This window comes from Anarhichas minor, unplaced genomic scaffold (genome assembly GCF_050575085.1).
Source record: "Anarhichas minor isolate MPS153535 unplaced genomic scaffold, ASM5057508v1 ptg000045l, whole genome shotgun sequence".
In the NCBI taxonomy this organism is placed as follows: domain Eukaryota; kingdom Metazoa; phylum Chordata; class Actinopteri; order Perciformes; family Anarhichadidae; genus Anarhichas; species Anarhichas minor.
In genome coordinates this window covers 102,660-120,952 of record NW_027466491.1, presented here as the reverse complement: position 1 = coordinate 120,952, position 18,293 = coordinate 102,660, and the positions used below count along the sequence as shown (strand labels likewise).

The window sequence follows — 18,293 nt, the reverse complement described above, 5'->3', positions numbered from 1 at the left end:
ATAGAAACGTTTGAGTCATATCTTTGATTTGTAATACTTTTTATGTACAGTATACGTTTGTAACGTCACTTGTATATGTCTAATACGTTTTTATATGTTGTTGTCTTCGAGTTACATTAACATTAGTTTGTATATTTCCGTATTTAATTATTAAGCTCCGCCGGCGGTGCACGCTGACGAATTGAACAGGCGCTTCTCGTGAGTCATTCGACTACCAGCATGCATCGGGGGAAGGTTTTTTTCTGGTGGGTGGGATTTTTTAAGAGGCGTTGCCGACTACGTACTAACGCTCCTCCAGGATTATATATCTGCGCTCGTCACGTATTTTCATACATTGCGCATTTAGGCCCTGCGAACAGCACACGAATCGTCAGAGTCTAAGATATTCCAAGAAATAAAGATTTAGCATGGCCAACTACATTCACGTACCCGACGAGGCACCCGCTGTGCCCAAAATAGACGTGACAGTTGACGAAAGCGACTACAGATCCGGTGCATTGAAGCTGATCAAGGAGCTGAGACCGAATTGGAAGCCATCCGAGGTCAAACTGAAGGTGCTTTTTATTTATTTTAAAAAAATCTTTAATATGCTTGGTATGACCCCCCCCCCCCCCCCCCCCTTGGCGTGTATATATCGTTATCTATCTTTAGAGTACAAGTCGTTTACAATTGCGAAGACCGGTGTAAGCTAGCAGCGTGGTCTCACGACAAAACCCAAGTTAGCTAAAACCAGCGGTAATTTATTCCAGTAGCAAATAACACACGTACCAGCTAATCTAATGACACGCAGAGCAGATAATCTAATGACACGCAGAGCAGCCCAAATGCTACATCTATTTCACTATAAAATATCTGTTGCCATCCTCAGACGGATGGTAACGTTAGACAATGCCTTCGCTTTATTGCAGCTACTAAGGTACTGCGGTAGTTCCTCCGCTAATGGGTTGCCTTTGCAAATAGCATCTGCGTCACTTCAGATCCAACATGGGGAGTTTCTCCCTGCTTCTAGTCGCAGTTTATAAAACCGTACCTGCACGTCTTGACTACCTACGCATTTTAAATATGGCACGAATTAGCATTTTATTTTTGCCCGCAGGTGGTTATACAGATGGAGGAGAGGTGTGCGTCGCAGTTTCGGTCACGATTGTCATCATGCAACATCATGCAAACTGTGTCAACCTATTGACACAGTTTCTGGAAATGTACGAGGCTGAGACGCTACTCTGTACTCTGACTACATCGTCTGTTCTCGTTAACTTCAGGAAGAGACGTGTATGACAAATAGAGCATGCCTACGAACTACCTTTTATTGACTATATGTAATCTTCTAAGTGTCCTCTGTGATCTGCTAAAGTCAAATCAATTCAAAATATAGCAGCAAACGGAACAGTACATTCTGTTATTCTAGAGAAGCATGCTGATACATGAGCTCGACATTAAATCCTCTGCATACAGTCACCCACAAAGCCAGCTATTTTAGTTTTCCAGTAACAGCCTCTGGGGGTGTGGCTCCTTTTTGGTAAACACAGTGAGGGTTGGAGATGGTCACATGCTCCCCCACACTTGCCTATATTCATCAATGAGAGAGCAAAGTGGTAACTCAGCAAATGCCTGCCATAGCTTCCTCATGCCAAATCAAATTCCTGACCTGTTTTTCTCAGTCTACGCCTAATGGAGTGAACAATAAGGGCTGGTATGTTGACATCCCCACCCCCCCCCCCCCCCCCTCCGAAAAAAAGTCCCCAGTTCCCAGCAGATACAGTCCAGCTTAAATCAACCCAGACAGGCCTTAATCTTTCAATGCTACATTCATTCCTCGTCTCTGTTTTTGTGTGGCTTGCCAGATTCCTCTCAGAACTTGTGTAATGCTCCAAACAATGTAGGTTTTCATAGTACTTATATGGTTTAGTGCAAGGACGGTCCCACTGGCGTCCAGCTAGGTTTCTGAAGTACAGGATAGATTGTGACTTCTTGCCCGATTCACCTGTTCTCCACCCTTTCGTCTTTTTGTCCCTGCAGTTCTTCACAGACGGGATCACCAATAAGCTGCTGGGTTGCTACGTGGGTGCAGTCGTACAGGATGTGGTCCTGGTCCGTATTTATGGCAACAAAACAGAATTGTTGGTTGACCGGGAAAATGAAGTGAAAAGTTTCCGAGTACTACATGCAAACCGCTGTGCCCCACACCTATACTGCACCTTCAACAATGGCCTTTGCTATGAATTTCTGCAAGGAACGGCCCTGGAGCCTGAGGACATTCGCAGCCAACCTGTGTTCAGGTAAAACTATATTTCCTTTTTATGCAAAGGGTGTGTTGTGAACTGTTCCTGCCACCCCCGAGTCTAACTGTGGAGGCTTGACAGACACACACGCACTCATACATACCGACACAACCACATAAACAGGATCCTTCACAATCCTTCAGATACACCCTAAGGAATTACCGCTGTAGCAACTTGTAGAATCATGCCCAGTTCCTTAACGGTTTCTGCCCCTGAAATGTAACCTCAGCCGAGGAGAATCTTTCATGAACTGCAACTTGGTGGAAATGACGGGTGTACACTGATATTATATTAATAAGATTAAAACGAAACAATAAAATGTTCATCTCTTTCATAGTTTTACCAACATAGTTGCTCAAGTAACTCTTGTATCTGGGTTGAAAACCAAAGCTAACGTTGAGCTTGAACATTTAAAAATAATGGAAATGCTAGAAGGCGTTTGATGGACAGAAGACACGTGGAAGATGAACTGAATCTTCCATTTTTATTTTTTTATTTTTAAAAATCCATAATTTTTTCTTTTCTACCTTGCAGTCTCATTGCCAGGCAGCTGGCCAAGTACCATGCCATCCATGCCCACAATGGCTGGGTGCCCCAGTCTGACATGTGGATGAAGATGGGCAAGTACTTTGCTCTCATCCCCAAGTGCTTGAAGGACCCAGAGCGAAACACCAGGTGAGGCCATGTAGATCTGCCAGATCCTTAGACTCCTGATCACCTGTCAGACTTTTACCTCTGGCCCTATAAATTCAGTCTGTTCGCACAGACCTGGCTGAGTTGCAAAATGTTATATACGTCAGACCGGCAATACCTCATCCAGAGTAGGCTCTCATCACCACGCCCCCTTTTACAGGGAAAACAATAACACGGTGACGGCATAAGTCAAGGAAGATGAAATGTGTCTCAAACCTGTTATGTAGGGCATTAACTGAGGCCTTTCTACTGAGATTTGAGGCTCATATGAGACGTGAATATTCACTGTCAGTGGGGTAAATGGCTGATTTATTTTTATTTTATTTTTTAACGAACAACACTTTGCCAAATGATAGTGACTCTTAAAATATGTATAGATGCCCGGAAAATCAATATCTCGCCACTTTAATATCAACTTTAATTTATTAAGTTATCACAGATGTTCAGGTCGCAAAACAATCGTTAAACATCTCGATAAAACAAACGTTTCTTTGACAAGAAATGCATTAAATCAAAATCAAACACGTCAAAATTACAATCCAAACGCGTCAACTTGCATCAATATCCACAGGGTCTTTGGTTTTCTCTCCAAAAGGGGCGTGGCCTCAACGTTTTGCAAAGTGCCGGTATGTGCCAGTCTGATGCATAAGACAATTGTACAGTTCAGGACTCTCCAAACAGCTTATCTGCAGGTTTTATGTAAGCTATATTTAGACAAAAACAAATGCATCATAATACTTAGACTTAAATTCACCACTATTTTACAAATCCTAATTATTGAAACAAAGCAAGAACAAACCTTTGAAAAGCAGTATACTCATTAAACATCTACATTATTATAAAGTATAATGTCATTTGGAGGATATTAGATTATTGTCGTATTTTAAGACCAACCCTACATTTAAATGGATATGAAGTACAAAAAAATAAGCCCTTTAATAAATAGATTTGAAGAACATAAGGCATAAATATGTGATTTTTAGATATTTTAAGACCTTTTTAAAGAAGGCTGAATAGTCAGAAGAAGAAAAGCCTCTAATCACATTGTTTGGAAACATTTGGCTTTGCCTCATGTATATGTCTGTCCACGTGGAACTATGACTTCATACGCCTCTTATCAGTTAGTCATTAATGATCCAAACAACCCCTTCTGCAATGGCACAACAAGAGGTCCTCCTGACATGTAGATGTCTCACATCTGAGGTTAATAGAAAAAAATTCTCCAAATGACAAACGGCAAAGAGCAGCACCCTGAAAACATGAGAAATGGTGAATTGTCCTGTTCACGCTCCTGCCATCTGGCATCACTCAAATTCCGTAGCCCGTGTTGTAGACTGACACTAAACAAACCGTGTAATTCTATCTTTTGCACTGCTGGATCTTGATTTATTTGAACATTAAGTTTGCAATAACAACAAGCTTTCGTTTATGGTGACACCCAAAGTGAATCCAAAACAAACGCTGACTTTTCAGGCTCTAAATTTCCTTGGAGGCCAGCCAGGCCACCAACACACAAACACTGCCAGAGAAACGCTGAGACTCATGAAAGACCGCGATGCCCGCAGCATCTTTGGGGTTTAGCTATGTTGAAGGCAAAAACAAGTAACTGGGTGAAGTGCTTAGCACATGGCTCATGACCACAAGAAGTTAAGTTTGCTCTTTCAATTATGTGTTGCACAATGTTTGCTTGTCAGCTCGTCTGATTGTGTTTGGTGCGACTAAATGTTAGCGCTGCATAGTCTGACACATAAATATATGACCTAAATCAAACCAAGCAACCAGAGAAGAGCAACTTGCTGCTATCAGTATTACGCGTATCAGTTATGGTGTCACGACTAATAATAAAACCTAATTTTATTGGCAGGAAATGCAGCTGTAAAGGAGCTGTAGTGAGGGCTTAAGTTGAGTCACAACATCTTTTATTCTGGTAGTCAAATTGGGAGGATGTCGGTTCTTATTCTGTTAATGGAGCTTATTATTTACAGAAATGTTCCCCGTTTGCTCAAGTTAAGTTTTTGTGAGACACAGCTGTTATGCAAAATGTATTAAGTTTTACATAAAGAGCGTCCATACACAGATCATGTGGTCTTATAGTGGTTAAGATAGCAATGAATCTCTTTTCCCTCCACTTTTCTTATTTTCTGTTCCTATTTAATACTTTTCAATATACGGCATTGACCCTCTTTGCCTCTGCCCCTCCAGGTTGACTATGGAGGTACCAAGCCCTCTCTGCCTCCGAAAGGAGCTGGTGTGGCTCCAGCAGAGCCTGTCTGTGCTGGGCTCCCCAGTTGTTCTCTGCCACAACGACCTTCTCTGCAAAAACATAATTTATAATGAGGAGGCAGGTGAGTATTAACTGCAGAAGTGTAGTCATAGACGTTACTGTGTGACTGAATCGTGTGTTGTAGTGTGAACTGCATTGGTCTCTGCGCTCAGGTAGGATGGCAATAACTGCACTTCCTCAACCCTAGTCACATGCTTCACTCATTGCCGGTGTTTGCATTGGGCTGCAGGCAAAGAGTTAGAACGGCCGGAGAAGACAGACCTGTTCTTTGGGCGCTCAGCTCTGAGATGGAATCCTCATTTGAAATAGGAGAAACACGACGCAGATTAAAGCCGCGTGTTGATTGATGCGGATTGGAGGGTTGGGGGGCAGAAAAATGTGTATCTGCCGCCAATAGATTTGCCAAATTTGCATTAAATCTGTCACAAATTATATTTAGTCTTCCGGATTTCAATTTCCCTTACCTTTTTTTTAAAGGTAAAGTCGTTTCTAATATGGATTTCTGTCTTCTTTCCAAAATTTTGTCTGATCTGTCGTTCTAATTCTGTGCTGAAAACTTAGAACGTAAACCACTGTTATCAGCGTGAACAAACAATGCCATTACATCATACCACATACCAAGTCTTAGTTCTATTGACAGCACATGTTTTTGGTGCTATAGCAATGCTATTTTGATGGTATGAAGGTCAAGCAGCCTATCCTCAGCCTGCTTTTGCACTGAGCGACTTTGTTTATTCTGGTCAATGAGACTGTACGAGTCAGTGAAACTGTTCTTATCATTGTCTTTGTAGCAGAGGAATTTTGGGATAAACTGGTCAGGACAAATGAGAGAGGGTGGGAAAGAAGAGATGTATGCGGGAGGTGGGGTGGGGGTGATAAAGAGCTGTCAGCCCCCTCGTCGGTTTGCGGCGAGGGGCGGGGCCCTTCTCACAGCTCCTTGTGTCTAGCCTTTCTCCCCTAGGAATGACAGCCGAGGCTGTGGCTGCCCTGCGCCGCCCTGCCCCTGGGGAGGCAATGGAGAGAGACAAACCCTCACGCACAGTCGGCTTTGAGGGCCCTCGCGTAGTCTGCCCACTGCTCGGGTTAATCGGGATGAGTTCATGGCAGCAGTAGGAGCCCTGTACCTACCTATTACCCTCCATTGCTACTCGCTCACCAGTTTTCCCTCTTGACAGTATTGAGGCTACTTACGATGCTGGTTATCACACAAATGTTTTTTTTTTTTTATGGTTTGCACTTGCTTTGAGTCACTCTGAGCACCAGCCAAATGCCTAAAGTGTAAAGCTACTTTCCGTCACTCCTCCTTACTGCGCAATTTCCATTCCACAGCACCAATAATGATAACTGGGCAAGTATATGTCTGGCGATGTTCTGTATTTTTCTTATTGTCAACAAGTCCCATCGGAAAAAACAAACCAACATTGAATTGACCAGACTAACAAGTATTCCCTGTGTGGCCAGAACGTTATTCCTTGTGATAGAGCTCCATTGTTGTCCAGGAGATTAAAAATCACAGTGAGCCACACTGTTTGACTGGGTGACATTATAAACACACACAATGTAGTTTATTTTTGAGTCGGTACCACATAGCCCATTCCAAATACTCAATAAATTCACTGTTTGTTTAATATTTGCAAATAACAATGCGTAGCTGTTTTTTAGATGAAAGTGTTCATTTGTGAGCCCATTATTAGTGATTCGTCTTCAGAAGGGATGAATGGGCTTCGGGCTGAGAGCCACAGGCTGGCGGAGTTGGAAAGTATAGAGAGACAGACTACCACATTGTTGGTTTTGGTCTTTTAATGGGATTTGTTGACATAAACATTAATATAGAAATCATCTGTTGAAGCTGAAACACGCCTCTGCAAAAATGTGGGGAAACCCCTTTGCCTCAGCACATCGAACAGAGATTCTAGTTAACCGTAGCTCACAGAAGTAGACGTGCACGCCTGCAGAATCTCATTTGAATCTGTGGTTTTGCATTTCAAATAAATGCTGACTTATCCAGTTTCACTGGGATTGGACCAAAACCCAGCACAGAACCCCCTTAAAGGGAATATTCGCCATCTTCTATGTGTCCAATCAGTGTTAAATGGTAATGCCAATATTAAGTTCATGAATAGCGTAGGTCAATTGCGCAGACATTTGAAAGGCGGTGCACAACATCCATGCATATTTGTAGAATCATGTTTCAGGCTTCAATAAGTCAGGCTGAGGTCCTCTTCTGTTTGGAGGTATTACTGATAAATACGAGCAAGGAATTTCCCCGATACGTCTCACTAAACACAACTAGACCACACCTACAGATGACGAGCACAATGGAACGTACACCACAGTAGAGTCCAGGGAATCAAGCAATCATTTATACACCTCTAATCTTACCGTGGCAGGTCAAGCAGTCTAAACCGTCGTCGTAAACTCAGTCTACCGCCTACGGCCTTTTTCTTGAGTAGGCATGAAAAGAGAGTGAACAGCTCCCACGCTGCTTCCTGTCACTTCACAGCCGTAGTTGCTGACTTGTAACCACTTGTCTGCCAAACGCGACTGCAGACTTCCTGTATTGATAAAACCATAAACGGAAGTGGTGAACGCTTTATTTTTCTCCATTTTCCAAAGATAGTTTCAAAACCACTCTCACCAAGTGCTCTGTTACTTTTCCCTCTTGTCTTTTTGTCTCTCTTTACTGTGTCTCTCAGTCTCCAACGCAGGCTGCTGTAGTTTCCCTGCCCCTCTCACTTTACTCTGCTATTTTCCAAAGAACAAGAAATCCGCACACATTTTACTGGGTCCCATGGGCCACAAAATCTGCAACTCAGCAGCCAACAGGAAGCATATCAAAGATTCTGTCAGTTGCAAAAGCGTCAGAGGTGTCGCGCTATTGGGTTCACAGCGGACCTATGGGAAGGGAGCATTGGAGGGGAGTGTTGTGAGAAGGGGAAGTGAGGTTGCATGCGTGAGGAGGAGGGGGGGGGCAAGAAAAGAAAAGGGAGTTTGGCTGCAGGGCCTGATGTTTTTCGACACTGCGTGGGTGCGAGAATGGATAAAAAGACAAATATGTCAGTGTGAGAGTGAGCATGTGTGGAAGATGTGTTTGCCCCAACCTTTTCATCTGCTGCACAGGGGGGGCTATAGCCACTGCCTGGAGGTGTTCAGTTGTGTCCCGCTAGGACCTACACGTCAGCTGGTAACCCACCTCAAAGTGACTTTCTCTGTAGTCCAGCACCACCTCAAAAACTAATGTTCATATGTTAAGCCAAAGAAATTTAGCCAAAACAAACCAAAACGTTCAAGAGTGGACACATTTGATTTAACGTACTGTTCTTTTAAAGTAACATGTATTGGTTAATATCTATGTTTGTGTAAACAACCGGGCTTGTAAAAAGTAAGGGTTTGTATTTTGAGATCAGCCGCCGCCATTTTGAGATCAGTCCTTCCCTTTTTTTTGTTCACCGGCCTACAAATGCAATCAGCAACGCATCGTTTGATCCTTCCTCTCCATGCACGGACATCGGATTTAAACGTTCTTCAGACGTCGATGCCAATAATTCATTCCCAGCTTTTGAGCTGTTAGTCTAGAATTCGTGACGGTGGATTGACTTCAAGATGTAAAGGATCCTCATAAACCCCACCAGACTATGAAATATGTTTTGAGATCGCTCTTGAAGAGAACTCCAGTTTAGTGACGAGTACACTGTCTGCTGTACGTCAAAGTTCTGAGAGGCAACATATCAAACCGTGTGTTGCTGTACGTTTGCTTTGGCAGCTCACTGTACTGTTCTACAGACCACTTAAGTGTGTCTTTGTATTTCACTATCTTCCTCCCTTTGTCCCTCTGCTATCTCTGCCCGTTTTCCTTCATCTGCCTCAAAACATAACTTTGACTTGGCCATTTCCCCTTTTTATTCTGTGCATGTATCCAAAACAAACAATCCTTTGAAAAGCCAGATGCACTCCCTTTTTTTTTCTTTTTTTTTTCTCTCCTAGAGTTTTGTATGCGTTCCATGTGTTGCATCACACATTTTCATCTCTGCTAATGTATCCCGGCTGCCTATTTTGCGGTCTTGTGGGGGAAAAAAAACGCCGATAAGTCGGTTAGTAGCACTAATCTGTTTACTCCGATGTCATTGTAAGATCGACTGCTCAACCTCCTTTCCTGCGATTGCTTCACGAAAGCTTTTATTTTCAATACAGTTGTTGACTTCCATAAATCTTATGATTGTATTTATCCTAATACAGCATGATAGTGCATGTGTAGAAGTCAATAGTTTACTTTAAGAAGTATATCTCTTTAAGTTTAAATGTGTCTTCTTAATTCCCTTTATTACATTACCTGTGCTGAAGTCTCCCTCTACGGTCTACTTTCCTCAAAATGCAAGCTCTTACTCCTTGCCCCATAATCGGCAAACTAGCCAGCCACACCAGTCAGACAGGAAGAGAGTTACAGTATGAAATGAAAAGCCTTGACATTTTGAGTTATCAAAGGGAAAACACATAATCATTTTGTGCCTGCTTCCTGTGTCTCTTCTCTAAACAAACCTCGTTCTCTCTGCAGGCAACGTAAAGTTCATTGACTACGAGTACGCTGGGTACAATTACCAAGCCTACGACATTGGGAACCATTTCAACGAGTTTGCCGGTGAGTGTGACTTTGCTCTGCTCGATATATCTATAAACAGTATGAAAATGGTCGCATGAGTGTTAAGCCTGTGGGTGTGTGTGTGTGTGTTGCATGTGTTTGCAGGCCTGAATGAGGTGGATTATAGTCACTACCCTCAGCGGGCTTTTCAGCTGCAGTGGCTCCGCTCCTACCTGGAGGCCTATAAGGAGCACAAAGGCCAAAGCGATGAAGTGACGGACGCAGAGGTGGAGATTCTTTACGTCCAAGTCAACCGATTTGCCCTGGTGAGCATTGGTATTGCACACATGAACCCCAGTGGATTACAGTAGAGCATATCTGCACATGGCCGTCCTTAGACGGCAGATGGTAGGTAGTCGTCGGAGTGCTTTTAGGCCTATATTCTTTGCATGGTTATTTCTGCTTATCTTGTTCCGGGCCTGTTGCCAGGTGTTGGGTCAGCTAACCCCGAATTACAGTGTGATGTGGGTTAAACAGCGCACTGCCCTGCTGCTCTGAATGTGAGAGACGGATGTGTGTGATGTGCCCGCTGATGCGACCGTCGTATGGGAGGCGCTCGTAAAGACGGCGTGTAACCCCTCTGAGGCTCAGCGCTCTGCCCTGAGCCTCGCTCTGCCTCGTTTCATGTCGAGAGGAAAAGAGGGCAGTGTGTGGAGGATGGGCAAGGCGAGGCATTGTGTTTCTGTGTCAGCTGTTTGTTGTTGTTGCCATAGGGCTTCTGCTGGCTTTGTACATGCTTGAGTGTGCCGTGTTGGGTAATTAGATTTGACATTTACTTTTAGACTGAGTATAATCCTCTTTGTCTCTTCTGTTTTTTTTCTTCCTGCGTGAAGGCATCTCACTTCTTCTGGGGTCTCTGGGCTCTGATTCAGGCCAAGGTCTCCACCATCGACTTTGACTTCTTGGGGTATGTAGCCATCTTGAAATGCATATAAATAATAAAGCATACTTTATCAACAGCTATTTCACTTTGCTCTGCCAAGCAGATTTCAGTTAGTTAGTCACATGTTCAAGAACAAAATGTGAAGTGTTCAGATTATCATTTGTGCCAGAACAGTCTGATATTTCTGCTCTGCTTTCCGCCTAGCTAATATGTCAAGTACATTTTTATCTTATCGCTGACGCTGCCCTCCTCTCTCTCTGTGTCTCAGATATGCAGTCCTGCGCTTCAACCAGTACTTCAAGATGAAACTGGAGGTGGCTGCGCTGAACTTACCCGAATAATAGCCCCCCCGCCCCCTCATCTTCTCTTCTTTTTGCTCTTCCTCCCTTCCACTCTTCTCTGAGGCTCACATGATGAATGCAGAGCGCCCTGTAGGGAAGAGACAGATTCAGAGTCTGTCCTGCTTTGTGCCTACAGGTCTGCTCTACATGTCCATATCTCTATAGATTAAATGGACCACAAGCTTATCCATCCTCTGCCGTCACACCTTTTGTTAACCGGTAGCCCAGGTCATTTGTAATGTGGGCGAAGTGTGAGGCAGAGACTCGAGACCTCCTGTAATGTGAAACCAACATGGCTGAATTTAGTTTTGGCCGTTTCAACTATCCTAATATCAATTAGATATTAACACGATATCAGCGTATTGTATCCGACAGCTGCTTTTCTTGTAGCTCAAATCGCTATGAATAAGGAATGTCGCTTTAATCGTAACCAACACGTAGTAACCGCCTACGGGACTGACAGGTGGCCCAAACACTAATCTGATTGCCTGGAGAAACCTTCATATGCGCTTTCATGGGGGGGAACCCTCGAGGGCCCCATCCCAGCTACAACCCAATTTCTGATATGAGAGCAATACAGAGCCTGCTTTGTTTGCTGCAGATGAAAGGAGGAAAAAAAGAAAAAAAAAGCCAACATGGAAAGACCAGTGCTGTCCCTTCCTCCTATGTGAGATGAGCCAAATTACAACAAAAGAAAACTCGTGGTCTGCCTTGTGACTCTTGTTTTCGCCCTTATTTTCCTCAGCATACTGTGCATTGGTGGTGCGCCAGATAAAGCGGTCATCCTGTGTAGTTTGGTGAGGGCTTCATTGTTTTGACTTTCTGGACTCAAAAGTAGAAACATCCAGTTTGAGGAGAGCATCTTGTGTTTACGTCCAACTTCAAGCCCTCGAGTTAAATAGTCACTCAGTGAGCGGTCTTTTGACTCGAGGGGGGTTTTCACTGTAATGTACTGTAATGTTTCATTTTTGGTTTTTGGTTCCCCTTTTCTTCCGTCTTAAACTAAACCGGGGACAAGCCTGCATCGCACTGTAATTTGAACATTCCATGTTCATAACGCCAGATAAGAAATTTGGTTGTAGTTTCACATGGTAAGTTGGCTTTGTCGGGGACTTAATTCACTGTTCTAAAAGAGACCAAACCGTTTAATCGTCTGCTCCGTCAGGGAACGTTTGGGAATCATCTTTAATGTTACAAAACAGTGCTGTTAAGTCCTAATAAAGTCAAGACATTTTTATACACTTGTAGACCAGTTTTCCCTTGCGTGTGTGTGTGTGATTTTGGCCTTGCTGGCTGTCTGATTGCTGAGCCACTGTTGGCATTCGTCCTATTAGGCGCACAATGTTTAAGTTTTGGCGAAGAAGAAAGTGGAGTGGGTTTGGTTACCGCACATCTGTGTTAAGTTTAAAAACAATGTAATGAATGTCAGCTGTTGGTGGGACCTGGGGAGCAAGAGCGCCATCTGTCGGAGAGAAAAATAATGGTAGCTGTCAGTAGCTGTTCTCCATGTTAAGTGTTAGTGTTTTTTAAATGCGCTTTAGGAGTCCCTTTTAAAAAAACTGAAACAAGTTCATCTCTTAGGTTACTTTAAAAGGCCTACACCAAAGTGCTGACATCTGTTCTGTGCTTGTACATAACGCACACTATCATTTTCCATGTAGCACAAATAGAATTAGTTACAGTTGTATAGACTTTTTATACTTTATATGAGGCTGAGGTCTTTTGAGAGTGTGTGGATGTTTGCTGATGGAACAGCATTTGACCCCCTGGACAAATATCGCATCCTTTAAGAAAACAAGTTAACATGTGAAACACAGTTTCTTATTCACTCCAAAAAAAACGGTCTGCAGACCATGCATGTTTGCCCAGGTGCTCTCTGCTGGTTTGCAAAGCTCTGTGAAGAGGCCATTACTGACGAGACTGGATTGTCCGTGTTCTCACGAGTCTGCCAGTGTGCCTGTGAAAGCTCTTGTTTTGTACATGCAGGTTTGAAGTTGACGGTTATGGCCTACGACTTCACTCCTGTCTTTAATTTAGTCTTTGCTTGTCTTTCATTCTGGTGACTTCAGATGGATGAATTAATGAGTTTAATTGTGTCGGGCCTAATATGAATTTGAAATGTACATTGGCTTCTTGCATATGTGAAAGTCTTCCATAAAAGCGTATTTGACAGTTTTGATAAGTTACCGGTTTGACCTATATTTGAGGAGCATGTTAAAGGTCTTTGAAGGATTGTTTTCTGTTGACCGTCTGATTTGTACTCTACCATGTCAGACTGCATTTACATACATTTGACTACCACATAATCAAAATTTTCAAAATTGTACTGCTGAAATATTTCCTATGTGCTCTATTTCCTGATAGGGGCCTCCACTACTATTTAACATTGTATAGAACAAAATGCTCATTCATTTCATTGGCCACTTTAGCATATGTTTATATGTACAGTAAGCACATGTAGTAATATCTTTGCTTGTTATCAAATGTGAATGAATGTACATAGGTGAAGTTCTTTTATTTTCTAAAAGTTGGATTAAAGTGAATAGTTGCCAGGGCTAAGAGGAGAAATTTAAAAAGAAATACATTTTCAATACTGTAAACATGCTTTGAAAAATAAAGTCTATTTACCCGTATGTGTCTCTCTTCATCCTTCATTTACTAAATCAAATATGGGTAGTTACTTTTTTTTTTTTTAAGCTGAGGGGCAATTTTAAATCAGACGGTTTGTTACACAGAACCATGTTAGAAGCAGTCATTGGAAACTTTGGAAAAGGGCAGGCACTTTAAAAAAACCAAACATGTTGGGTAATTGTAAATCAAACTCTTCTCGAAGCAAGTAGAGAAATTAGAGCAAATGTCTCTTCCATCAAGAAAACCCTTCAGTGCCATTCTTTGCTCTTCTTCCAATGAAGAAATGCTCTCCAGTTCCAATATGACTGATGCTATGCTAACCTCTTTAGGAGCATCCGTGTGTTGTCTTCCAAGCCATGCCAGTAGCTCCTCACAGGACTCAGATCGGTCTGTGCGCTGGCTTATGTTGTGGAAATTTATCATGTGGTTCTTTGAGTTATAACTTGTATTGCTTAAACCTGCATATATGCAGACGAGGCCAACCAGACTCATTTAAAACCTAATAATAAATGTCATATTGAAGGTATTTTAGCATTTCTGGCTTGCTGTAGTGTCATCCTGATCTCACCACCTAACCCTCTTCTCACGAAAATACACCACCAAGGCCGGGAACCTGGCCTTGGTGGTGTATTTTCGTGGCATCGGCAGACAGGACATCTGAGAAGGGAGGGGAGAGAGATGAGATAATGTGCATATATACTCTGTTTTAACTATTCATTGTTAGACATCCGAACCATCTGTGGGGAAAGAGCTCTATCAATTCAACTGAATTATTATTAGTGTCTGTTCAATGAATAGGTTTTTGTATTTAAGAGTTTTCTCATCTCGATTATTTCTCACAGGGAGGTTAGAAAGATTATTTTCCACCATTATTTTAACGTCTGTTAAACTCCTGAAGTTCGCAGACGACAACGCTCATCGGCCTCATCAGGGACGGTGATGAGTCTGCGTACAGACGGGAGGTTGAACAGCTGGTCCTCTGGTGTGGTCAGAACAACCTGGAGCTAAACAAGCTCAAAACTGTGGAGATGAGAGTGGACTTGAGGAGCCCCCCAACACTGCCCCCCCTCACCATACTCAACACCATGTCCGCTGTGGAGACCAAGTTTCTGGGATCCACAATCTCCCAGGACCTGAAGTGGGCCCCCAACATCAACATCAGAAAAAAGGCCCAGCAGAGGTTGTACTTCCTGGGACAGCTCAGGAAGTTCAACCTACCTCAGGAGTTGCTGATTCTGTTTTACTTTGCCATCATCCAGTCTGTTCTCTGCTCCTCTATCACTGTGTGGTTTGGATCGGCCACCAAACAGGACAGAAACAGACTACAACGGATTGTCAGGTCTGCAGAGAGGATCACTGGTTCCAGCCTGCCCTCCATCCTGGCCTTGTACACCTCCAGAGTCAGGAAGCGTGCTGGAAGGATCTCTGCAGACCCTTCACACCCTGGACACAAGCTGTTCCAACTCCTCCCCTCTGGTAGGCGCTACAGGGCTCTGTACGCCAAAACCACCAGACACAGGAACAGCTTCTTTCCACTGGCCGTCACTCTGATGAACAATAAATAAGTCATACTGCACTATTACCACCACTTGCACTATCACCTCAATTCCATTGCCATTGTTTATAGGTTTATGTTCACATGTGTGTGTGTACATATATACAGTGGTGTATAGTAACGAAGTAGAAATACTTTGTTACTGTACTTAAGTCGTTTTTTTGGATATCTGTACTTTACTTTACTTTACTATTTATATTTCTGATGACTTTTACTTTTACTTCACTACATTTTGCAAAGAAAACTGATACTTTTACTCCGATACATTTCCCCTGAAACCTTCGTTACTCGCTACAAAATCAAATCTATCTTTAGAAACAAAATGAATCATGAGACCAGCGTCGGGGACTGTGGTGGAACAGAGACTGCAACAAGCAGGTTTGGTGAATCAGTGGTCCTAGTTTACAAGTTAAATCATTGGTTAATCACGTTAAAGCGCAAAACAAGTGCTCTCAAAGCCGCGGTGTTTAGATTCCCAGTGATGCCCAGGATGCTACATGCTATAGCTAGCAAGCGACAACACACACAGGACGGGTGGGATGAGGAGAGGTGGATGGGTCAAACAAACACTGGTGTTTCCTCCAGGAGGCCGCAGTTTGTGCCGTGTGTGAAACGAGAAGCCAATGTTGATTTATTTGTGACGTGACTTCCGTACTGAAGCAACGCCACTTCCGTAGATATTTTAACGCAAACCACGATCTTTTCCTAAACCTAACTAAGTAGTTTCATCGCCTAAACCTTAGTTGTTTCCTGTGAAGATGGAAGTTTATTTTGAAAAGACAGTATGCGTGTAACAAGCGAAAACAGACTCATGTTGCTGGACTTTTGCAGGAAAAACGCACGAAAAATGAGGAGTAACTTTTCGTAAGATATCAATAAAACGGGGATGAATTAATATCATTGTATAAAGAGAGTGACATGAGAAGATCAATCTCATGTCTGTAAGTTAAATCAGCTATAATCACTCTTTTAAAGTGATTAGTGACTCGTCTAAAGCATTTAAAAAAGGAATAACTTCAATAGAATCATTCTATACAATGTAGCTTCTTTACATTCTAATAGAATGTAAAGAAGCTACATTGTATTAGAATTGTCTTTTGAAGATGAACAGGACATTTTTCAGTTTCAAGTAATGACTGGGTTGTTACTTTCGGTGCTGCTTTAGTATCGATCATGTTTTGATATTTGAATCATTTTGTGGATGATCAGATGGAGTTATGATGGTAGCAGTCGCCCAATTGCAGATTCAGCTTGAGCAAAACCTTTGCTATTGTGTTCAAATCAGGCCCGTAGGAGTTTACAAGGCAGGTGTCCTTTCTCACAACACTGACCTGATGCATCAAGTGGATATTTTTTGCTGAACACAATATTATGCATTTGCCCTCTACATCCTCTAGTCGGAATGAGCATACTTATAAACGCACTGTTACAACTCCTTCATAGCGTCATATTGCTTTTCAGAGAATTATGATGATAAGTTCATAGTAGATGCAAAAGTATACTTATGTACAATATATTATGTTGAACATTGTTGCTCCTGGATGGATCACAGCCAACCCAATTATTGTCAACACAGCTCCATGTCCTTGGTCATGGTGCCACAGCACTTAAAAGAATCAACTTCATAATTCTCATAATTCTGACCCTTTGCTTTTTTATTAACAGCATTTACTTGTACTTTTACTTTCAATACTTAAGTACATTTAATATCAGAAAATTACTTTTGATACTTAAGTACAATAAATATCAGATACTTTAAGACTTTTACTCAAGTAGTATTCTAATAGGTGACTTTTACTGGAGTCATTTTCCAGTAAGGTATCTTTACTTTTACTCAAGTATGGCTTTTGGGTACTTTATACACCACTGCATATATATACATGTATATATACTTTTTTTTTTGAATATATATTTATACTTATATTGTATATAGCTGTTAAATGTTTATACCTACATCTGTTCTACTTTTTTTGCTGCCCTTTTTTATTCTTTATATATTTTTTCTTGTTTATTGTAAGATAGTGTATGTACATTGAGAGCAGAGTGGAAACCGGAGACAAATTCCATGTATGCGTATGCATGTATGGCCAATAAAGCTGATTCTGATTCTGACATGCTATACTATGACTTTTTTATTACTTTTTTAGATATGCTATACTATGACTTTTTTCGACATATTATACTATGACTTATTTTTATCGACATGCTATACTATGACTTATTTATTACGTTTTTCGACATATTATACTATGACTTATTTATTTTTATCGATCGACATATTATACTATGACTTATTTTTATCGACATGCTATACTATGACTTATTTATTTATATCGACATGCTATACTATGACTTTATTACATTTGTCGACATGCTATACTATTGATTTTTTATTACTTTTATCGACATGCTATACTATGACTTTATTACATTTGTCGACATGCTATACTATGACTTTTTTATGAATATCTTTAACATGCTATACAATGACATTTTCTGACATATTATACTGTGACTTATTTTTATCGACATGCTATATTATGATTTTATTACATTTGTCGACATGCTATACTATGACATTTATCGGCACGCTATACTATGACTTTTTTATTACTTTTATCGACATGCTATACTATGACTTTTTCTGACATATTATACTATGACTTATTTTTATCGACATGCTATACTATGACTTATTTATTTATATCGACATGCTATACTATGACTTTATTACATTTGTCGACATGCTATACTATGACTTATATCGACATGCTATACTATTGATGTTTTATTACATTTGTCGACATGCTATACTATGACTTTTATCGACATGCTATACTATTGATGTTTTATTACATTTGTCGACATGCTATACTATGACTTTTTTATGAATATCTTTAACATGCTATACAATGACATTTTCTGACATATTATACTATGACTTTATTACATTTATCGACATATTATACTATTGATTTTTTATTACTT

At 41.5% G+C, this 18,293-nt stretch overlaps 1 protein-coding gene across 1 annotated transcript; it reads left to right on the top strand.

Annotated features, from left to right (window-relative positions):
* The first annotated feature begins 300 nt into the window (after positions 1–300).
* Positions 301–13,752, top strand: etnk1 (ethanolamine kinase 1). The gene is made up of 8 exons (XM_076111640.1): positions 301–554; positions 2,020–2,279; positions 2,817–2,957; positions 5,178–5,320; positions 9,812–9,895; positions 10,001–10,161; positions 10,729–10,802; positions 11,047–13,752. The coding sequence occupies exons 1-8, from the start codon at positions 408–410 to the stop codon at positions 11,117–11,119; spliced, it is 1,083 nt and encodes a 360-aa protein (XP_075967755.1). The 5' UTR covers positions 301–407; the 3' UTR covers positions 11,120–13,752.
* Positions 13,753–18,293: the final 4,541 nt, after the last annotated feature.

Excerpts from the sequence above, each read along its gene's own strand:
- etnk1 (XM_076111640.1), top strand. The coding sequence starts at position 408 with ATGGCCAACTACATTCACGTACCCGACGAGGCACCCGCTGTGCCCAAA. Across the intron at positions 2,958-5,177 it reads GACCCAGAGCGAAACACCAG|GTTGACTATGGAGGTACCAA; the intron begins GTGAGGCCATGT and ends CTGCCCCTCCAG. Across the intron at positions 10,803-11,046 it reads ATCGACTTTGACTTCTTGGG|ATATGCAGTCCTGCGCTTCA; the intron begins GTATGTAGCCAT and ends TCTGTGTCTCAG.